Here is a 23,451-nt window from a genome sequence, read left to right on the forward strand (position 1 = left end):
TTGCTTTGAGAGGGATTTTAGTAACTTTGTATGTTATTCAATTTTTCTTCTATATTATGTAATGACGAATGATACGAAAAATGAATGGTTGAGATTAAAAGTAGATCTAATAGTTATAAAAATAAAATCTAATGACTAAAACATCTGTATGCATTACGAACTAGTAATATATATATATATATATATATATATATATATATATACAATTCACATATTTCTTACAGATCCCTCAACAAGTTGACATGAAATTGTAATGCCACCAAGAACCAATTACAACATTGGAAGCTTTTTTAATCTGTTCAAACTATTTAGGCCCTTAAGCTTTCATTCTGCAGCAAGGTCGTCCAACTTCATGTTTTCTGGTATGACTAGTTTACTAACTTATCGAATTCGATTTACGCAAGAAATTCAATGGTGACAAGAGAAAACAAGGAAGAAACATGAGGATTGTGTGCTTATAACAAGGAAGAAACATGAGGAAGCTTCTACTAACCGGACGGGGCCATCGGACAGATCGAGCATGTACCAATGTCCTACCGGAGTTTAAGATTTGCTTATAATCTCCACAGTTTAATGTTATAAATACAGTAACTAGGTGTGTTTCATACTGAGTTTCAGAAGCACCAAAGTTTATGAGTCGGAAATTCAAGTTTTCGTATGTTTCTGGCATGGTTAAAATTTTAACATACTGCAATGACGAATCGAATTCTGGTTCTGCACTGGCTATATTCAAATTGAATCTGATAAATGACATGCGTTGTAAACCATAAGCAGAAATTAAAATTTTAAATACAAAGACATAAACAAGTTCATAAAATCACCACTTTATGTGGTGGGAAATTGCCGATTTGTTACTTTTCACCCTGCTTCACCATCTGCACCAACTTTGAAACACAGATACAATGATGACGAGGAGAGGAGTGATTCGTGAAGGCGGGTTGTGTGCTTATAGCATGCTGTCTGATCTTGCAGGCAACCTCCTAAAGAAGTTGAGCGGCACCGAAGGAAGTTTGTGGCGGAATCTGGGATGCCTTAACACGTAAATGCCTGCTAGAAGGGCCACAACTTGGAATGGAGTTACGTAGAGAACAATGGCAGCAATCAAACAGAAAGTTACGAACAGGGTTGTGGCTCTAGGGTCTCTCCAACTCAGAAGAGACTGAAACCTTTCGCCTTGAGTTGCCAGATCACCGACAACAGTCTGAACCCTCCCTGCTATGCTTCTTAGTCGATCATATCTCATCCTCACAATATCTGATGGCCGGGAAGTTGGGAACGTGTCAAACTCTTCATCTCGTTCGTCAGGATGAGCAGCATCAGCATGAGATAGCCGTGTGTCCATGTGAGGAGGGTGCCTCGGCCTCCATCGGTAGTTCCAAATTCCAATCAAGAATAGGTAGAGAAAAATAGTTGGAAGAATTAGTTCTGGATAAAGAACCAATATAATAAAGAGGATATGAATTAAAATGGTTGTGAGAGGATTCTTCCAATTGCAGATTTGATCAAGCCATTTTCCTACTGCAATCACCCCGCTTAAAACTCCCATTATTCGGAAAAAATTTGCCTTGCTTCTTCTCATGCTCCACATATGTGAATCAACATCCAACATATACTCCACAACCTCTTTCCTCAGTGGGGGCTCAGCCCGGTTCAGCCTCATTGAGACAATCTGCATAGCCTGGTGCCTCAAGCTATCGAGCTGAATCACGGACAATGGATGAATGTAATGCATTTTTGGCAACAAAGGACGCGAATACATATATAGCATATTAATCAAAGATGAGCATGTAAACCTCACTGCCAACTGAATTTCACCCATTTTCTTCACCCCAGATGGATGTAGGACCAGAAGAGGGTACGAATGTGTGTAAACCCTGTCAGCTTCAAGTGTAGATAGCCGAATTCTCACTTTGCCAATTCTTGAATCCTTTCCCCCTTTATCACCTCCATGTATATGACCATTGTCAAAAACCCCAATTGTAATGACAGTACACGGGTCGAAAACCTCCCAGATGTACTGCTCATTCCACTTGGGATTGAAGCTGTCCACGATTGTCCTTGTGCGAACCCATTTCTGCCCGTATTTTGCTACACAATAAGCATCTGTGGTACCTCGGCCATCTTTTGTTTTCATTGGCATCAAACCAACTGCGCTTATAACCCCTACCTCAAAAATCCCAATGCTCGACTTCCACAACTGCTTTGCTGTTGGCCTGAGATCACTACTGTAGTGTGTTGATTCATCCAAGACATGGTACCCGCCATCCAAGCAAATCCGTAAATGAATCCTGCTGGAAAATTTGATCTCCCTCTTCTGTTCCCCGTCTACGATCATATGCTTCTCAAGATTAAACCACCTAGTGTGCACAGGTTTATGGTCTAACCTCCTCTGCACAGTCTGTAAAGCAATCACACACTTACCCAAAATTTCATCTTTGCCGGATCCCACTCTATCTTCCACAGTAAGATACAACGGTTCCTCAAACGGTTCAGCAGCAACAAACATCAAAAAATAATATAACATGTTAACGTAATTTAACAGTAATCATACAAAACAGGAGGGTACGAGAAGTTTTCTGCCCTCCTAATTTATTATGTATACATGTGAACATGAATGTCAACATATACTGTCTATGTCCATTCATGGCAGACAAAAGATTGTGCAGAATCCGAACAGGGACATGAGTACAAAAAAACAAAAACATATTTGTCAAAATATTCTATGTTTTCTGAAACAAAAATAAAAACCATAATTTTGCATGAGAGAAAGGAGAGAGAAGAGAGAAGAGAGGACTGAAATCTTCATGTAATTCTCCCTGATATTATTCATGAAGTTGAATTTCATGTTGTTATATATAGCCAAATCGAAAGTAGTTCATCTATGGATTCTACTATTAAATAGCAACATATAAGATTATAAATTTTCAATATATATTATAATGTTGGTAATATGTACCGATGTCCAAGTTCATCTTACGCCACAACAAATAAATCATTGTGCTGGTTATCTTGGATTTATGCCTATATATATATATATATATAAAGGGAAAGCCCCACTTCGGTGAAGCTTTCCAAAATGCCCATTTCTTTCCTTCACAATTAAAACCCAAAAAATTCAAAAAACAAGGACAAACTGGTAAAATACCATATATCAACAAAAAACTGTATTGGAAAACAAAATAAATAAATATAAAAAATAAAAAAAATAAAAACAAAATTTAAAACCAACACTGGTCAAGAGTCCACATAGTGGCTAAGTGATTGGTGATCTTCATTTTTTTTTTTTTAAAGTCGATAAATACTAAAGGTAAGAGATGCACTAAAAAATTGGAAAGAAACATGGGACTGTAGGAGATATTGCAGTTTTCAAACTGCTTTAAGTAATTGAGTAAAAAAAAATGAAAAATAAAAAAGAAACCTAATACGTTTACAATTAGAATTGCTATTTTGCAGTTGAAGGCTTGAACCATGTAATGAAAGCAGTTTTGTGGAACGCAAACGTGCATGAATATAAAAGCAAACGTGGGATATGAAGTAGTTTTGCGGGAGGAGTAGTGAATACAACACAAAATAAAAGAATCTGAAGGGAAAAAATTGAAATTGTTTTGCTGGAGCCTCGAGGAGATGATGAAATTGGCAAAAAACCAACAAGGAGGGGGACAACAACTAAGTGGGCCAAACATTCTAAAACCCATATCAAGGTGAGCCTTGCTCCCTGGGTTGCTTTGAGAGGGATTTTAGTAACTTTGTATGTTATTCAATTTTTCTTCTATATTATGTAATGACAAATGATACGAAAAATGAATAGTTGAGATTAAAAGTAGAAGATCTAATAGTTATAAAAATAAAATCTAATGACTAAAACATCCGTATGCATTACGAACTAGTAATATATATATATATATATATACAATTCACATATTTCCCTCAACAAGTTGACATGAAATTGTAATGCCACCAAGAACCAATTACAAGATTGGAAGCTTTTTTAATCTGTTCAAACTATTTAGGCCCTTAAGCTTTCATTCTGCAGCAAGGTCGTCCAACTTCATGTTTTCTGGTATGACTAGTTTACTAACTTATCGAATTCGATTTACGCAAGAAATTCAATGGTGACAAGAGAAAACAAGGAAGAAACATGAGGATTGTGTGCTTATAACAAGGAAGAAACATGAGGAAGCTTCTACTAACCGGACGGGGCCATCGGACAGATCGAGCATGTACCAATGTCCTACCGGAGTTTAAGATTTGCTTATAATCTCCACAGTTTAATGTTATAAATACAGTAACTAGGTGTGTTTCATACTGAGTTTCAGAAGCACCAAAGTTTATGAGTCGGAATTTCAAATTTTCGTATGTTTCTTGCATGGTTAAAATTTTAACATACTGCAATGACGAATCGAATTCTGGTTCTGCACTGGCTATATTCAAATTGAATCTGATAAATGACATCCGTTGTAAACCATAAGCAGATATTAAAATTTTAAATACAAAGACATAAACAAGTTCATAAAATCACCACTTTATGTGGTGGGAAATTGCCGATTTGTTACTTTTCACCCTGCTTCACCATCTGCACAACTTTGAAACACAGATACAATGATGAAGAGGAGAGGAGTGACTCGTGAAGGCGGGTTGTGTGATTATAGCATGCTGTCTGATCTTGCAGGCAACCTCCTAAAGAAGTTGAGCGGCACTGAAGGAAGTTTGTGGCGGAATCTGGGATGCCTTAACACGTAAATGCCTGCTAGAAGGGCCACAACTTGGAATGGAGTTACGTAGAGAACAATGGCGGCAATCAAACAGAAAGTTACGAACAGGGTTGTGGCTCTAGGGTCTCTCCAACTCAGAAGAGACTGAAACCTTTCGCCTTGAGTTGCCAGATCACCGACAACAGTCTGAACCCTCCCTGCTATGCTTCTTAGTCGATCATATCTCATCCTCACAATATCTGATGGCCGGGAAGTTGGGAACGTGTCAAACTCTTCATCTCGTTCGTCAGGATGAGCAGCATCAGCATGAGATAGCCGTGTGTCCATGTGAGGAGGGTGCCTCGGCCTCCATCGGTAGTTCCAAATTCCAATCAAGAATAGGTAGAGAAAAATAGTTGGAAGAATTAGTTCCGGATAAAGAACCAATATAATAAAGAGGATATGAATTAAAATGGTTGTGAGAGGATTCTTCCAATTGCAGATTTGATCAAGCCATTTTCCTACTGCAATCACCCCGCTTAAAACTCCCATTATTCGGAAAAAATTTGCCTTGCTTCTTCTCATGCTCCACATATGTGAATCAACATCCAACATATACTCCACAACCTCTTTCCTCAGTGGGGGCTCAGCCCGGTTCAGCCTCATTGAGACAATCTGCATAGCCTGGTGCCTCAAGCTATCGAGCTGAATCACGGACAATGGATGAATGTAATGCATTTTTGGCAACAAAGGACGCGAATACATATATAGCATATTAATCAAAGATGAGCATGTAAACCTCACTGCCAGCTGAATTTCACCCATTTTCTTCACCCCAGATGGATGTAGGACCAGAAGAGGGTACGAATGTGTGTAAACCCTGTCAGCTTCAAGTGTAGATAGCCGAATTCTCACTTTGCCAATTCTTGAATCCTTTCCCCCTTTATCACCTCCATGTATATGACCATTGTCAAAAACCCCAATTGTAATGACAGTACACGGGTCGAAAACCTCCCAGATGTACTGCTCATTCCACTTGGGATTGAAGCTGTCCACGATTGTCCTTGTGCGAACCCATTTCTGCCCGTATTTTGCTACACAATAAGCATCTGTGGTACCTCGGCCATCTTTTGTTTTCATTGGCATCAAACCAACTGCGCTTATAACCCCTACCTCAAAAATCCCAATGCTCGACTTCCACAACTGCTTTGCTGTTGGCCTGAGATCACTACTGTAGTGTGTTGATTCATCCAAGACATGGTACCCGCCATCCAAGCAAATCCGTAAATGAATCCTGCTGGAAAATTTGATCTCCCTCTTCTGTTCCCCGTCTACGATCATATGCTTCTCAAGATTAAACCACCTAGTGTGCACAGGTTTATGGTCTAACCTCCTCTGCACAGTCTGTAAAGCAATCACACACTTACCCAAAATTTCATCTTTGCCGGATCCCACTCTATCTTCCACAGTAAGATACAATGGTTCCTCAAACGGTTCAGCAGCAACAAACATCAAATCCTCATTCCACATTGGGTTAATACTTTTGCTTTGTGATATTCTAGTCCTCAATATCTGATTTCCACAGATAACCTTCACAAAAACTTCCGGATACCTACTCTTGTCGTTAGGTAGCAAGTCCTGAGCTTCAATAACATTAACCCTCACATACCAAAGCTTGGGGGAGAGGTATACCTTTGATCGAATGTTATTGACACCCTCGGGCCCAACTGTTGCAGCATCAGAATGCCACGCATCAGGAAACGCCTCATCTGCTTGAGTTCCCATCCAAACTGCCAACATCAGCTCCCCCTTGACCTTAACCCCCTTCCTGTCCTCCAACCTATACCACTGTGGTGCCAGTGGGCTATCTGGTGGAAAGCGTTTCGGGATGTCATTGAGCTCAAACATGATCCTGCCCATGAAATCATCTATCACAACATCCTTATCTTTTACCACAACTTCCAAAAATGAAGCTTGAAGTCGATCTTTGGAGAAAGCAAACACCTGATTCCATTCAGGGTTGGACTTCTTCTCAAAATGCCTAGTAACTCCCTTATAGTTTCCGAGTTTCACTTCAACATAGGGATCACAACTACCGGTGACATCTTTTGCAGGCAAATCCTTTGCTTTCACCACACGAACGTAAAGGTAGTGCATCTGTTCTACGAGGTCATAGGTGCATGAGAGCTTGTCTCCCGTGATAGAGCCCGCGCCAATGTTTGGCGAGGTCTCTTTCAAAGCAAAATCTTGAGACTGCGGAGGCTTCTGCATTTTTCTAGTTTGTGGGAACGGAAAGAGAAGCTACTCCTTAAACACCAAACCAGGGTAAACAAACAAATCGAATTCGAATTACACAGATGCTCAGTACAAGTGAAACCTCAAAAGATTTCCAACACCAACAATTAATTCCTTCCTAAAGATGTATAAATTTTCTGTAAAATGGAACAAAGATTTTCTCAAAGATAAAAGAGATAACTTTACCAAGAACTTCAAAAGAAAGAAATCATGAAGGACTTGTTGACAACCTGCAGATTCAAAGAGATCAAGAATCAATATATTACTCTTCCATAAATTAACCCTCTTTTGGTTTCTTTGACAAGAAAGTAGAGAGAGAGAGAGAGAGAGAGAGAGAGAAAGAGAGAGAAAGAGAGAGATTCAAATGTCACTTCCCTTTTCCATTTTTGGGATCACAGAGAAAATGAAGAAAAAAAAGAGAAATTCAAATGTCACTTCCCTTTTCCATTTTTGGGATCACAGAGAAAATGAAGAAAAAACATCATTTCGAGTATTTTCAACTTAGAAAGACACAAAGTTTTCCCTTTTTCAACATTTATAAAACTTGAGAACAACCAATACATATATTTTATTCAATCAATATATTTTCTGAGCAACCAAACATATTTCACAGTACAAAAACCACATCAGAGAGTACTAAAAGAAGATAAATGACCAAACTTAGCTTTATATTCACAACTCACAGATCCAGTGCAGAAACCCCATCAAGTCCAAGACGACAAGTAAGCTCAAATTTCAAAAAAAAAAACTTGCACATTAACTTCAACTAATCACACTTAAAGAAAAATGGGTTTCAAACAACGACTAAAAAAACCAACTTCAGGAAAATCTAAATAGCAAGCAAGCATTGTTCAACTTCACAACATATTAAATGACCACCTTATAAAAAAAAAAAGCAGAAAAAAGGGAACAAGAAAACCTTACAAGTAATGCCAACTTATTAGACTTACAAAGTAACACACTAACCTGAGGTATCTAAAAGTGCTTTTCTTCAAGGTGCTTCCATGGAAAATCTTCCAACTTTAAGAAAATAAAAAAATGGGAAAATTCAGTTTTTTGCAAGGAAAGAAAAAAAGGCAGCTGAAGAGAGTGAAGAGAGTGAAGAGAGTGAAGAGTGTGGGGCTGAGATCTGTGAGGAAGACTGAATCTTCTTTCTATAAAGAGCAAGAGCATAGACAGAAAGGAGAAGACATCATGTCTGGATCTCTTTTACTAAGATTACCGAATTAAGTGATCTGAATTTTTAAAATTTCATCTAACGGTTAAAAATTATTATAATTTTAAAAAAATCAAAATAGATGGATCATTACATAAAATTTTAAAAGCTTGAATTATTTGATCCGGTGATTATGGTGGAAGGATCTCTTCTCGACAGAAAGAAACCTACTGAGTGCCAACTTTTTCACACTTCCTTAACAATTTTTTATGCGTTTTGTTAATTCTTATTGTTTTGTTCACAAGAGAGGTCATGTCACACGTGTGAGAGGATCGTGGTCGGTTTTGGCACCATTCCTGAAAATAATGCTCCGCTGTTTAAAGAAGACCAACAAGTCGTGTTGAAAACCCAATTGAAAGTGGATACGTGTTCATTTGTTGGTCTTGGAGTAGTGTTTCTCAGAGATATGAGACAATTGTGTGTCTTTTAATATGTTTCTTGGTTTGCTCATCATGTGTGTTGCTTTGATAATTAAATGAGTGTTTGGTCTCACTCTCTGAGAGAATCTTTTTTGCATTTCTCCTATAATTAAGTTTTTTGATAATAATTCCAAGATTTTTACGTGATAGCAAGAACATAATGGGTTGAGAGTAACCTTGATGAAAATTGGAAAAATGTATCCTTGAGGGAGGAGAAATCGAATCCAGAACCTTCGAGCTCAGACGTATAAGTAAATAGTATCAATTACTTGAGCCTCCAGCCCTAGATGATACCTATGTTTTTTATTTTTTATACAACAATATTCTAATCTAAAAAAGAAAAAGTTACGTTGGCCACACAATCATTGAGCTACTGACCTATCAACCCTGGAAAAAACACCTATGTTTTTGTAGGTTTATTTTAGCTACATCCTTTGTAACTTGATTTCGGTCATATTTTGCCTTCTATAACTCAAAAGTTACTGCTTTCTCAAACTTCACTCCAAAATTAACGCAAGCTCTCAAAATTGATATTACAATACAAAATGGGTTAGTTTTAGGTACGTCCATTGAAACTTGATTTTAATATAACTTTGCTTCTTATAACTCAAAAGTCGTCACTTTACTTGTATTGTATGATATTTACTCTAAATAATTAAGAGCATGCGTTTATCACACAATAGACCAGCATCGAAGGCGACCATTACCTATGTCAATATGTTAGAAAAAACTAATTTATTAATTGATTTGTGATCACGTGTGCCGTTAGAAAAAGGCTAATAACTTTACTAATTCTCAATTGGAATGTAATTATGAGTTGATTGATGAGGGTACATGTTCTTAAAATGGTTAACGTCACATCATTAAATTTCAATGGTACTACAAGTACTAGAATGTGACCCTAAGATGAACTTGTTGATATTTGGTGGAGGAGCAACGACAGGGAGTTTCTGGGTGTAATGGTTTTCAATTTTTGGAAGAAAGTAGGTGTTTCACGTGCAACTATTATTGAAGAGTCAGTCTTGTCTAATCTTATTTTGTCTAAAAATAAAAAAAACATAGGTAAAATTGTAAATTGCTTGATTTAGCCAAAGTTATTGTGTTCATAGTTGTAACATTTTCTTACATAAAGGACTACATTAAAGTGAGGTTGCTCTAAAATCATTGCATTCACTTCATGTCACATCATCAATGTTTGCATAAGTGTAAATAATATAAATATTATATATCAATTTTCTTAGTTTAAGGTGAGGTGCAAGAAGAAGGTGACGTGAAGGGTATAATAATATACCTGTCTCTTCTTATCAATTATTTGAATTTTTTTTTTCTTGAATAAACATTATTAAATTAAATATGTTATCGAAAACTTGCAGCAGCTTGCCAAACAAAGGCTAAGAGACAAAAAAAAAAAAAAAAAAAAAAAAGAGGAGTGTTACACAATTGTTATGAAGCTATGCGGTTAGAAATTGATCTTTAGATCGAAGTAATGTACTCTATAACATAAGCCTTATCCACACAAGTAACAGAGAACATACAAAAGCTTTGGAATATTATTTTCGGACAATAGAGCGAAACCCATTCTTACCACAAGAAACTTGCCAATCCATGGTTATACCATGAAGTTACAAAGGTGGTACTGGTGAACCAACCCCCTAAAAGTGAAATAAGCACAAAGAAAGAGTAATAGACTAGACCAACCTACAAAAATGAAGCGGTAACTCCATAACTAGTCATCAATAATATCAAATAAATCATAATATTTAGTTTTACAAAAAAGTTTTGTTTTTCTTTATGCACGCCTCTATTTATTTATGTTTTTTCTTTTTAATTTATTCAATTCAAATATAAAACCAGACATGAGTGTCGAGAAAACAAAATCACGAAAGTCACTTCCCAAGAAAGAACTGTAGAAGGAAAAAATCGAATATGAAATAAATATTGAACCTCAACTCTTAAATGATATATGTATGATATGTCACAAACTAATTTATTTGGCCATACCGATGGCTAAAATTTCGATTTATATGGCATTGACAGGGGGGTTTCACTTTCATGGGGCCAATATCGAAAGCAAAGTATAACCTCCTACATTAATATATGAACAATAGTATTCATGTTTTGAGAAAAAAAATTGCAAAACTTAGGCCCACAATGCTGGCGGTTGAAAAATAATGAGAAAGAAATTGTTTTTATTGTTAGGTATATTAGAACCATGAATTAAATTTCATTTTTTAAGATATTAAAAGAATAAGGTTTAAAAGTTAAAATGGTTTGTGTATTTTACTCTATTGATCAATTTGGTCACTGTGTGTTTAATTTGGCCAAATTGGTCTCCATGTATTTTAATGGTTTTACACTGAAGTTACATTTTTATTCTCTCATTTGCAAGATACATGTTAATTTTAACGGTTTTTTACCAGATTGGCTAACAAGGTAAACACAGAGATCAATTTAGCCAAATTACCCAGGAACCAAATTGACCAATAATAACACACAAAGACTATTTTGACATTTAAGCTTAAAAAATAAAACCTTTCTCTCTTTTGGTATCTAACTTAATACTCCAGGTATTACTAAAAGTTTGAATATTTAAAAGTGGGAGGAATTCGTGGGTACGGAGAATCAGACTAAATGGTCGTTTGATCACGTATACAAAAAACTCCTCACTTCTTTGTATTTTGATCTCATCCATTGTGCTGATTGTTCGTAAACGGACAAAAGAATTCCTCCTAAGATGAGTAATACATACGAACATAGAGAGATTTGTATTGGAGAATGATGAATAATTATTACATAAATTAAAATTAAAGAAAAAGGAGGAGATGAAAAATCAAGTGGGAGACTTTGGACGTTGGAGTCATATGTCGTAGGTGTGTCAGGTAGAACCATCAAGTTATCCAAAATGGAGAGATGACAAGAAAATAAACCTCATTTATGTGTATGATTCTTGACATCTTCCTATCATCTCCAACCCTTTGGCTCAAAATTAAATTTTTTTTAGCCTGAAAAATTTAGCTTTTAGCCTATAAATAACATTTCTACTCCAACCTTTCTGGTCTAAAATTTTAATCCGAGATTATTAAAGAATGAATTTAGGCTTTTTTTTTTAAAATAAATATGTAGACTATCGTAAATTAATTTTATTAACATTTTAATCTAAAAAAATTTAAATTCCGATAAATATTGAAAAATTATTAAATTTTTGACAAATCAAGCCTTCAACTTTCACCAACCATTCAACACCAAACTTTCAACTTTCACCATCCGTTCAACTTTCATCAATCATCCTCTATATAAACACAGGTCCAATATTAGTTGATCACACAATCTTTTAACCTTCAATTATCCTCTATATTAACCAATCTTTCAACTTTAAAACAATTTATGTTTCCTAAAAATCCTCAATATCTCATCAATGGGTGATAGAAGAATGCGAAGCAGGGACAATGCAGATGGCACAATACCAAGCAAGGATTGAGATTGAGGATGCAAAATTGTTCAACACCGAAGTTGAACTTGTCAACTCGTTTATCCAATATGAGCACCACGGCGAATCTAGCCATCGTGATTCTGTCACGGAGCGTTCATTTGTGCAACATGATAGAGAAGAGTGTCATGACCAAATGATGAAAGATTATTTCATCGAGCGTTTGAGATTTCCTACTCATGATTTTTGGAGGCGGTTTCAGATGAGGACAGAGCTTTTTGAAAGCATCTTAAACGTAGTTGCCAATCATGATCACTATTTTGCAAGGAAGATAGATGCACCATCTTCGCTAACAGAAACTCATGCCACGCATAAAGCAACATCTTCCTCACAGGTCCAATTACGACCTCTAATAGGCTCTCTTGCCATGTTGAACAGTTTGGAAATGGAAAGAAATGGTAAAAATATAAATTGGAAGAATTGTAGAAGAAAATTGAGTTTTGTGTGGATGTTTGAACAAATAATACATAGATATTTATAGAGTTTTTGGGTGAATTTTGTGTTTAATAATTTTTTTAATTATTTTAGCAGTTGGATTTTAATTTAGGCCGTTAGATTTTTTTTTACCGTTAGATTTGATTATATTCGATCTTAGCCGTTAGATTCAATGTATTTTAAAATAACATATTTTAAAAAAATGAAATTTGAATCTAGATCATTGGTTGAACCAACGGTCCTTAAATAGTGGTCGTCAGATGCGGAAAAGAGTTGTTGGGCTTGGGAGTTGATTGGAAGCAGACCGCGTGGGGCGCATCCGCGTGTGGGCGGGCCGAGACTGGGCCAATTTGCAATGAGTCCACGCGTTTGGGGGGGGGGGGGGGTGGGGGGGAGGGGAATTTGGCCCAGTTTTAACATTTGGCTTTTAGCCCAATATTTTAGCTTGAGTTGGGTGGTGTTTGGAGGGAAATTTTGAGGGAAAATTTGACAAATAGCCTAAGATTGGCGGAGGTCTGAGTGACACAAACAGTACTCATGACTCATGACCCATGCGCAAGCAAATCCGCAAGACACGCATGCAAAGTCAAAAAGAAAAGAAAAGAAAAGAGGGCGGTGATTTGCACGTTTTTTTTTTTTTTTTACCTTCTTTAGTATTTTCTTTTATTTTTTACTGTTGGAATAAATAAAATCAAACAAAATGTGTATGCCATTGTGGACAACTGAATGTCTAACTATTGGATTAAACAAAATAAAGAAAATTAAAAGAGGTAAGCGGGTGAGCAGAAAGTTAAAAAAAAATGTGAAAACTTAAAAAGGGGTAAGTGGATGAACAAAGGAATATGCTATCCACACACCTTATTTTACTTCTTACACACCTCTTGATAATTTTTGCTCGTTGATCTTCTTCAATTCATCTGATTCAAAGGCCGAAAATTAAAAAGGTATGTGAGAAGTAAAATAGGATGTGTGGATATCACATTCTGTGAACAAAAAGGGGAAAAGGGTGTAGAAAATTAAAATGGGTAAGCAGGTGAGCAGAAAGTAAAAATGAGTGCAGATGTCAGTCGTGAAACACAGTACCCTACAAGCGGAAGGGATAAGCTGTGCTTGAAGGGATCAATTGGGCTTCTTGACAAAAGAAGGCCATTTGCCTCAAAAATTTGGTTGTTCTCTCAGATGAGTTCACTGCCCATACTTTCATTGCTTCTCAAAGGAAAAGCAACTTTTTTAACCTTCATTAAAGTACTTTTTGATTTAAGTGACTTTCACAGGTTTCCATTTTTCAGGTGTGCATAGCAAATTAAACAACAAAAAAAATTTCATTAGTGATGAGAACTCTTGGAACCAATTCAAGCGCAAGCATTTGTTCCCAACTAGAGCTGAAATGCTTTGAAAACAAATAAGAACTGAATTACGACTACAATACTCTTTAACCGAGTATCAAGGATCTCTACGCCTCGTGGTGGTGTACCGTATATACCTCAGGTAGGACAATGGTTTGGAAGAGGTTAAGGGATTGAACAGAAAAAATCAAACAGCTTTACCACAATTCTCTTAATAAATGTGTAGTTACAGAAGCTACACACTCCCCTACTTTACAATCCGGATACCATTCGAGAGGCAATAACCAATCGTTTAGAACTCTTCAACGTTATAACATAAATATATTCCCTTTCTTATTTCAACGTAACAATTTCACTGTAAAAAAAAAAAAAAAAAAAAAAAAAAAAAAAAAAACCAAAGAACTGAGAATGCACCTCAATACTTTAAGCTACTGCAACCGGGGCTGGAGCTGGAGGGAAGAGAGAGAGAGAGATCTAATTGTTTGGTCAAAACTTTTTCACTTGAACGGGTGCCCCTTGCTTTGTTCCAGATTCAAGCATCGCCTCTAGAACAGCAACATCTCTGGCACCTTCCAAAAAGGACATGCGAGGTTCAGCTTCATAGATAGTCCCCTTCTGCAACAATGCAAATACCATCAGAAAATGGGGATGAACAGAAAACACACACACACACACCAGAGTAGTACTGTAAAACGGAAACAACTAAACACGTAAATGCAAAGGTCACTTGGAACATGCTAAAAGTTAAAACTAAATAGCATGACGATTGGCATCTGAATTTACCTTTAGAGTGGCCTGTGATATGTCATCAAAAAAAGCTCTGAATTCTTCATCCACTCCGCTAAATTGGTAGAAGGAGCTTTTGCTTTGTCCATCAGAACCATAAAATAAAACCTATAATAGCACGATAAGCAATCAAGAGCTGGTCAATTTATTACAAGTTAATTTTGATGAAATTCGAGTCTTGATGGAAAAAAGGAAAGAATCTGATGCTGACATCCAACGTCACACAATTAAGTACACTGCAGGATGAATTTCAACATACCATATAGCCATGCCGTCCATCTTGGTTCCCACGCTCAATTTGCAGCGTTCCCTTCAAGCCGGAAAATCGCCACACTATCTGATGGTATAAAGCACCATGAGAAAAAAAAAGTTTATGCAGATGAAAAAGGATAAAGTGAAATTAAGTTTTGCCACGTGCCTTTGGAGACCTTGAGGAGACCACCATCACAAAAACACCTGAACATCCATTCTCCAGTTGACTAAATAAACAAAATCCAGTGGTCAAATGTGGAATTGTTGCTGCGAGAATATATGGAGGAAAAAAAAAACAGATTCTGTAAATTAACTATATCCAATAATAACTTACAAGAGAGAGGAAATGATATCTGGTGCCGGCAAGGTCTTGTCAACATGAGAGGTTGTAGCTGACACAGATACTAACTCACATCCAGCAAGCTGTTGAAGGGAACAGGACAGATTGAGTAACTTGTCGTAAGATGAATTTACTCGACCATGCTTTATGCATTTATAAATGATAACCTGAAGTTTGAACTAATCAGGCCAACTTTAAAACCGATTGCCTACAGGCCCAGTGAACCACCTAACTGTTTCACAATATATACGCATCTACCGAGAAATCCCCAATTCCATGACAGTCCCATGAAGTAGTCACTTACGGTCACCAGATTCTAGATTCATTATTTGGTCTTTCTTCAGCATAAGTACATCTAGAATGTCAAATTCAGCAGATAAAACTTCAACATTCATGCTTGGATAAGCAGCAGAGAGTACATTAAGAGAAACAGAACGTGTTCACAGAAACCAAACCGTACTTTACTGTCGCTAAATACTTGAAAAATGTGACATTACCATCCTCAGTCCTGCGATGAAATGTACGCCCATATCCAGAATGAAACCTCCCTGCCATAAAGGAGATAATCTTGTTGAGAAAGAAAACCAAAGTAGTACGGGAATCATGAAAGGAATCTCAGGAAATCTTGCTTATGGTAATTTCTAATGAATGAGGAAGAAGTTGAAAGAAATCACTTACAGTAAAAGCACGCCTCCAGGAGCTTGAGAAGTAAGGGTTTGAACTGTTCATTGATCCTTCAACAATAACTTGGATGCTCATCACATCTCCAACTTCAGTCATTAGTTTCCTTCCCTGTGAAGCGACAATGAGGATATTTCAAGTCGAAAAAGTAAAAATAATTCAGCTGCAGTGGAAACAGAGTACCTCAACAAAAGCAGGTTCAAATCTATAATTTTCTGCAACAGCCCAAATTGGTATGTCAGGGGCATTATCAACAATTGACTTATAACTTGACAGCGCAGTTTCCAATTCACTTGTAGCTGCATTATCAGATCAGTAATTTAGAAATTTGAACTTTTGGATTGAACAATCATATATCCTCTCATATTTTGTCTACCATTATATCTAATCCTGATATAGAAGCACTGGTGTGGTGTGAATTAGAGGTGATGGTCAAATAAGAAAGACAATGGAGGAAAACTGAATAGGAAGCACAGAAGCTTGAGGGAAAAAGAAATTCTTAAATTTGTTTTGGACACACAATCTGACGATCATTTTGTTTCTCATGTTCTTGCGTATAGCACACCCCCTATGTGCTCAAAAGCTAGTTAATATCATGAAAAGTTTTGTGTGCAAGAGAAACCATAAGTTGCATGCTACCTCAAGATGCTTACAAATTAACTTCAACCTTGGTGCAGTTGTATCATATGTGAAGATCAGGTAGACAATAAAACGATTAAATGTAAAAACAATGAAAGAAATAGCCAGAATCTTCAATTCTATATGTCATACAAATACACAAAATATAAAGGCAACAAATAACACAATAAATTCAACCGAAACTGCATCCTACTTACAAGCTGCCGCAGGTTTCTCTTCGAGTCCACCAAGTCAGCCAAACAATAGTGAGCAGATACAGCACGCAGAAAAATAGAAAAATTTAGTCCATACCATTGCATCATAATATTTAGACATTCAATAAAATAGAAAAAAATGCACCTCCCCGGCAGTTGATGGCGGGTGAAGATGGCCTCTCAAATCCTCACACAACTTAACAATTACGTCGAAAATTAAAACTAACCTTGAAGCACATGCTTCCCTCCCTTGAGCATCCTCAGTGAGAAATCAACCTGCAACATCAGTTTAAAATTAACAAACTTGTAGTCAATCCAACAGTCCAACTACACGAAGCATTCCTATAATACTAGTCATCCAATAAAGATCCTCACACATTCAAATTACCAACAAATTAGAATTTAAACCCGAAAGCTTTAAATTTTATATAAAAAAGAACCCCACAATTTATTCTTTTTTACAGAAGCTTGAGTTTTACCTGAGCTTGGCCAGCTAAAACAACTGCCACACCAAGAATCGAACTATCTGCAATAATTTCTTCAAGGCCCTTATCACCCCATTTGCATTCTACTCCTGGAAAATGCTTCCGAGCAATCTCAACCGCAGATCTAGCAGATTCCTACAACAAACAAAACCCACCAAAAAATTTGGAAAAAGATCAAAACTTTTATAGTTTGTAAATAAAACGATTAAAGCTTTTGGAAAATTGTACCTCCGTGCGGCTCCAAATGGCTTTGAGAACGAGGAGGTTGGAGATCTCAGAGAGCCTTGGAATGTATTGGGTCTTGACGAAGGTTCCAGCTCCAAGAATGGCAATCTGGGGTCCCATTTTTCAGAACCAAAATGCAGTAAGTTGTCTGCTTTTCTTGCAAATATAGCAAATGGGATTTTGATCCTGCAAGTTTGGATTGGAATGGATCTTTGCTTGATTTCCCAATTTCAACAGTTAAATTTGGGTTGGGAATTCAGTGACGATGGTGACTGAGAGTGAAAGCGGTGAATAGTTTTTAATTAAGACAATTAGCATAACAGAATTGCTATTACCATTCTAAAAATCTCATTATACGTTTTAAACTTTTTATTATATGAAAAAAAAATACACTTGTAAAGAATGTAAAATAAAATTTTTGAAGTGCCAATAACACTTCTCTTACCATAAATACCATATAATTAATTAGAGAATAATTATCATAATTTTAAAATTCTTATTTTGCACTTGCATAACAGTTTTTTTATAATCAAAGGGTTGTACAATTCACATTTTGCCATGCAACGAAATTTCCTTTTTGGCATTATTACACCCCATTCTTGGGAAGAAGTATGTCAAGTCACTGGATGAGAATAACTTACACATAATAAGTATACATGTTCTTATTTTATTGTTATAAAACGTTACGTAATAGTGTACTCGTGTCATATAAGTCATTTTTTTACTCAGTAAGATGATATCGTGTCGTGAGTTGCTTCTTAAGTAGATTTCAATGAAAAAACGTAACAGGTATTGTATCAACCATAAATAACAAGTATCAATAATATTAACTATGAGAAATTCGAATTTAAATACAAAAGTAAAGTTGTTGGAACACACTGTTTTAATAACTAACTTAATTAAACACAAGTTTGGAAAGAGATCCTCTCCGGATCTCTTCCACCAAGGTCACCAGATTAAGTGATACAGGTCTTTGAAATTTCATTTAACGGCCCACTTGTTTTGATTCTTTAAAAGCTATAACAATTTTGAACCGTTAGATGAAATTTCAAAAATCCGATTCATTTGATCCGGTAACCTTGGAGGAAGAAATCCAAAGAGGAATTCTTTCCCACAATTTTGCCCAACACAACAACTATAAATGTCATTAATAATTAATGTCTTATCAATATTAAGTAGCCGAACATGTCATTTGATTATAAGATTTTATCAAATATAAATGTCATTAATATTTAATATCTTATCAATATTAAATAGTCTTACATGTCATATGATTGTACAATCTTAGAGCATCTTTAAAAGACGTGTCAAAATGTCCAAATCAGCAATAATAGTAACAAAAGACAGCATTAATGATTTTCAACCGAGAAGTCAAATCTGATGTGACATGATATGGAATGACATATCTCCCCCTTATGCCAAATTTGACAGCAACTTCAAATACTTGTTAATTAATTATTAAATATTTTTTTATTGTTTTCTCCCCTCCATTTTCTCTTTCCTCTGTGTTTTCCATCTCTGTGCAAATTTCGTGCCCTCCCTTATCCATCTCAGTCCCTCTTTTAGTTGCCCACCTACTCACCAAGCATGTCCAACCCCAATTAGAACAAAGAGCTGGAATCTGGGACTAGTACTAGTCGTCATTTGAATTTCTATTATCAATTATTTATATATGTAAAAATATAAAATATATAATAACAATTATGAAAAGAAAATAGTGTAATAAAATAATAGTTTAATTTGACATATCGGATGAAAAACAAAACTTTAAAAGATGTCAAAATGCCACATAGGCTGTCAAATTCAAATTTTATGTTTAAAATTTGACATCTCCTTTATAAATGATCTTATCAACTATATTCTTGTGAATATACATTTGTCCGCTACTATCCAAATTTTCACTAACTATTTATTTACTGACCGAAAGTGTTCATTACATATTAGCTTCCTAAACTTTTGGGTTTGTGTGTCATTACATACTATCAAGATGACTAGAGAAATTTGAATATCGGGAATATCTTCCCTCTTCCACGATTGGTCACGTGAGAAGAGAGAGAGATATCGATATAAACAGGTACAAATTCTCCCAAGCTAGGAAGATCTATAAGCACATCCATGAATCATCATAATTCAGCATCAAAGATGCCTTTTCAATTATTAGCTTTTAATTACATATAAACTGAAACAATCAGTAACATCATGATTCTCAGACACAGTTTGCAGTTAGAAATGAACTAGAAGATGTTGAAATATAAAACAAGTTCCTAGCAGTACAGCCGAAAGACGAATGTGGGACTATGCAAGTCGATGAAGTTATCTTCAGCAGATTCCAATGACTGCAGAAATATGGCGTCTCTTGGTTCCTCACTCACTCCGCTTTGTGTAGCGTACTCCAATGCCATCTCATAGTCCACCTGCGAAAATTTGCACACATGATTAGGCCATGCGATTCAATATTGGCATATCTACTTGGGTACATAAACGTTTACATCCACCTCCGTCCCAGTTCTTAAGTTTGTTGATTCTCACGTTGTTTTTGTTGTGCTTTGGCCCGTTCGTTAGTGCTGAACCGAGATTCAGATTACAACCTCACCAAAATCACACACAGTTGAATAGTTTAAAATACAAGAAATAAAGACACCGAGAAATTTACGAGGTTCGGCAAAAACCTGCCTACGTCCTCGGAGAGATATTGCTCTTCACTATGAGAAAAAAAACAGTACAAGTTACACATGAGTTAAATCGACATAACCCAATCTCATATCCCTTGTACACCCACTCACAGAATTTTCCCAAGAGCCTCACTCTACCCAAGAGTTCTTTCACAAGAGATCTTTCACTCTAGCTCTCTTGATTTCTCTCACCCTTGCCCTTGCTCTCTGCAAAAAAGAACTCTTTCTTCTTTTTTTTTTTCTGCAAAGGCAAATGAGCTCTCTGCTCTCTCATTTTTCTCTTGCTCTCTACTACTCTCCTTTTTAAACCAAAATGAGCCCTCACGGGTGTTTAAGACACCAAAACTCTTTCCTTTTACTTTTCCCTTTTTTCCTCCTTGCTTTTCCCTTTTTTCCTCCTTGCTTTTCCCTTGTTTCCTCCTTGAAACAAGGAAAGATGTTTTCTTTCTTTCTTTAGCCGAAAGGCATTTTGGAGGATAGTCCACTTGGCCACAAACTCCAACAATCTCCACCTTGGCCAAGCTGTACCAAAGTCCATTGGCCTTACGTACCAGCATGCACACTCTGAATCAACCTCGTTGGTCCTGTTCCGATTCAGTCACTGCCAATGCATGTGCAGCTGCTGCAAGCAAAAAAAAAAACATTTAGCTTCAGACAGGATCTCGACACATCCTCGTCTCCTCCAGCAGGTTTTCCTCCTCTTCATTGTCTGCAACTTGGAAACTTGTCAGTGCACCCATTTCCAGCAACACCCGTCGAGCCAGACAAACATTCCTCACACTTCTCATTCTTCAGGACCATCTCATCACTTGTGAATCCCATAGCTCCACCTGCTGCAAAACCCCTGCAACACTTGAGACTATACATCACCAGGAGATGTGTTGCTTCGAGTACCTAGAGGGCATACTCGAAGTCTTCCGCCACAAAATTGCTGCTACCTGGACCAAGATCATCCTTTCTTTTTCTCAAAGAACAATTTATCCTTTTATGCCCGAATTCTTTGCAGTCATAGCATTGTGGTCCCTTGCCTTTGGAGCTTGATTTGAACCTGCTGTCTCTCTCAAATCCTCCTCCCAATTTTCTTCCATGATTCCAACCTTGAACAGCTAAAGCAGTCTCGTGCCCACCATCAACAATGGTCTTCCTCTTTTGTGTATCATAAGACACCAAAGAAGCCTGCACTTGCTCCAAACTTACTGTATCTTTTCCATGCAATAAGGTTGTCACAAGATTCTCATACGAATCTGGAAGTGAGGTAAGAAGTAAGAGGGCTTTATCTTATTCCTCAACCTTAACATCAACTTTCCTCAATTGATCCAAGTATCCATTAAACACATTCATGTGGTCCATGAGATTCCCGCCTTCATCCATCTTCAGCTTGTACAGCTTCCTCTTCAGATGTAACTTGTTGGTCAAACTCTTAGCAATATAGAGTTTTTCCAACTTCTCCCACAGTGCAGGCGCAGAATCTTCATCCATAACATTGTTGATAATGTTATCAGCTATGCAGTGTCGAATCGTGCTAACACAACGCGACTCCAGCTCCTCCCACTGGTCATCTGTCATTTCTTTAGGCTTCCCATCTTTTCCCTTCAAAGCTCTAACCAAGCCTTGTTGAGTCAAGACATCCTTTACTCTCATCTGCCAGAGAGTAAAACTGCCCTTCCCATTAAACTTCTCAACTGAAAACGACATGTTTGTAGTCATCATGGTGAATAATAAATTTGAACCTTCAATGAACCAAAGCTTCTAACCAAGCTCTGATACCAATTGTTGTGCCTTGGCCCGTTCGTTAGTGCTGAACCGAGATTCAGATTACAACCTCACCAAAATCACACACAGTTGAATAGTTTAAAATACAAGAAATAAAGACACCGAGAAATTTACGAGGTTCGGCAAAAACCTGCCTACGTCCTCGGAGAGATATTGCTCTTCACTATGAGAAAAAAAACAGTACAAGTTACACATGAGTTAAATCGACATAACCCAATCCCATATCCCTTGTACACCCACTCACAGAATTTTCCCAAGAGCCTCACTCTACCCAAGAGTTCTTTCACAAGAGATTTTTCACTCTAGCTCTCTTGATTTCTCTCACCCTTGCCCTTGCTCTCTGCAAAAAAGAACTCTTTCTTCTTTTTTTTTTTCTGCAAAGGCAAATGAGCTCTCTGCTCTCTCATTTTTCTCTTGCTCTCTACTACTCTCCTTTTTAAACCAAAATGAGCCCTCACGGGTGTTTAAGACACCAAAACTCTTTCCTTTTACTTTTCCCTTTTTTCCTCCTTGCTTTTCCCTTGTTTCCTCCTTGAAACAAGGAAAGATGTTTTCTTTCTTTCTTTAGCCGAAAGGCATTTTGGAGGATAGTCCACTTGGCCACAAACTCCAACAGTTTTGATCTGTCGAACCAGATGTTTTCATAATAGTTTTTTAGTCAAAATAGTATTTGAGATTGACATAACTCCTCATTTTGATTCTTAAGATTTGAAATCCTGAAAGTGGTTCATGAGTTTGTCCATTATCAATGAAATATTCTGTTAAATAAGGACCACAAAAATACGTTCAATTTAAAAATCATGGGCCAAAGAGAATTGACAAAAATTGAGGATCGTTTGGTCATTTTTTATCCTTAATTAATGACTTTTTACAAAATGATCAAAATGGTTGATGGTGGACAAACTTAAGAACTATTTCTATCGATTCTAAATCTCAAAAATCAAAGTGAGGAGTTACCAATCTTTGAGACCATTTTGGCTAAAGATCCATTTTCTATCTAGAAACGATTAGCAAAGGAAGCTCGTGCAAGGTATGACACTTCATATGTAGCGTTTTCCAATTCATGAAGTTCATTTTCTGCTGGAAGATGCAAATTCATTGAGGACTCAAAACCATCGTCGTGATTTTTTTTATCATCAAGGACTCACAACCATTAAAGTGGTGAGTAGCTCATCAGTTTGTGTTAGTGATTGTATGAAAAAGAATAATTATTTCTTCAAGTTTTGTATGTTAACCAGGCCTCCAAAAGTTTGTGTTAAATTATTGCTCGTTAATCGGATTTCATGTTCGTCTCTCATTTGGATAATTAAGCTTGCAATTATTATGGAAATTTCTTGATTGATTTCTGCAAATTTATAAAGGAAAGACTTCGCACATAAACTTAACAAACAAAAAAGTGTGCCTTTTACCTTAAGTTTTGTGTTTTAACAAAAAAGTTTGTGTGAAATTATGAGTCATGCTACCATAACCAATGCCTATAATAGAATAACAAGTAGATAATATCTAATACGCGAA

General features: G+C 36.6%; 3 protein-coding genes and 1 long non-coding RNA gene across 5 annotated transcripts; all 4 read right to left on the bottom strand.

Annotated features, from left to right (window-relative positions):
• Window positions 1–694: 694 nt before the first annotated feature.
• LOC148692640 (FT-interacting protein 3-like) lies at window positions 695–2,524 on the bottom strand. Its single transcript, XM_088679505.1, has one exon. The coding sequence runs from the start codon at window positions 2,522–2,524 to the stop codon at window positions 947–949; it is 1,578 nt and encodes a 525-aa protein (XP_088535631.1). The 3' UTR covers window positions 695–946.
• Window positions 2,525–4,392: 1,868 nt separating this feature from the next.
• On the bottom strand, window positions 4,393–8,400 carry LOC137743480 (multiple C2 domain and transmembrane region protein 5). 2 transcript variants are annotated; one of them, XM_088680393.1, is made up of 3 exons: window positions 7,953–8,346; window positions 7,173–7,216; window positions 4,393–6,998 (listed from the first exon to the last, which is right to left on the bottom strand). In XM_088680393.1, exon 3 carries the CDS (start codon window positions 6,960–6,962, stop codon window positions 4,644–4,646), a length of 2,319 nt encoding a protein of 772 aa, XP_088536519.1. In that variant the 5' UTR covers window positions 6,963–6,998; window positions 7,173–7,216; window positions 7,953–8,346; the 3' UTR covers window positions 4,393–4,643. The 2 variants fall into 2 exon arrangements, with proteins under 2 accessions (XP_088536519.1, XP_088536518.1); XM_088680392.1 differs by having other exon boundaries at window positions 4,393–7,216; window positions 7,953–8,400.
• A 5,662-nt stretch (window positions 8,401–14,062) lies between these two features.
• Window positions 14,063–17,779, bottom strand: LOC137743405 (NAD(P)-binding Rossmann-fold superfamily protein). Its single transcript, XM_088678943.1, has 12 exons — window positions 17,495–17,779; window positions 17,261–17,401; window positions 17,009–17,057; window positions 16,785–16,802; window positions 16,132–16,247; window positions 15,946–16,059; window positions 15,765–15,815; window positions 15,262–15,350; window positions 15,094–15,154; window positions 14,935–15,012; window positions 14,673–14,783; window positions 14,063–14,504 (listed from the first exon to the last, which is right to left on the bottom strand). The coding sequence occupies exons 1-12, from the start codon at window positions 17,609–17,611 to the stop codon at window positions 14,376–14,378; spliced, it is 1,074 nt and encodes a 357-aa protein (XP_088535069.1). The 5' UTR covers window positions 17,612–17,779; the 3' UTR covers window positions 14,063–14,375.
• A 1,832-nt stretch (window positions 17,780–19,611) lies between these two features.
• On the bottom strand, window positions 19,612–22,443 carry LOC148692641 (uncharacterized). The gene is made up of 2 exons (XR_015953028.1): window positions 19,987–22,443; window positions 19,612–19,905 (listed from the first exon to the last, which is right to left on the bottom strand). It is a non-coding gene; the product is annotated as an uncharacterized LOC148692641 (long non-coding RNA).
• Window positions 22,444–23,451: the final 1,008 nt, after the last annotated feature.

The sequence above is a fragment of the Pyrus communis genome, chromosome 11, assembly GCF_041283825.1.
Source record: "Pyrus communis isolate YQ-2024b chromosome 11, ASM4128382v1, whole genome shotgun sequence".
In the NCBI taxonomy this organism is placed as follows: Eukaryota; Viridiplantae; Streptophyta; class Magnoliopsida; order Rosales; family Rosaceae; genus Pyrus; species Pyrus communis.

Excerpts from the sequence above, each read along its gene's own strand:
- LOC148692640 (XM_088679505.1), bottom strand. The coding sequence starts at position 2,524 with ATGTTATATTATTTTTTGATGTTTGTTGCTGCTGAACCGTTTGAGGAA.
- LOC137743480 (XM_088680392.1), bottom strand. The coding sequence starts at position 6,962 with ATGCAGAAGCCTCCGCAGTCTCAAGATTTTGCTTTGAAAGAGACCTCG.
- LOC137743405 (XM_088678943.1), bottom strand. The coding sequence starts at position 17,611 with ATGGGACCCCAGATTGCCATTCTTGGAGCTGGAACCTTCGTCAAGACC. Across the intron at positions 17,402-17,494 it reads CCATTTGGAGCCGCACGGAG|GAATCTGCTAGATCTGCGGT; the intron begins GTACAATTTTCC and ends TGTTTGTTGTAG. Across the intron at positions 14,784-14,934 it reads ATGGACGGCATGGCTATATG|GTTTTATTTTATGGTTCTGA; the intron begins GTATGTTGAAAT and ends GTGCTATTATAG.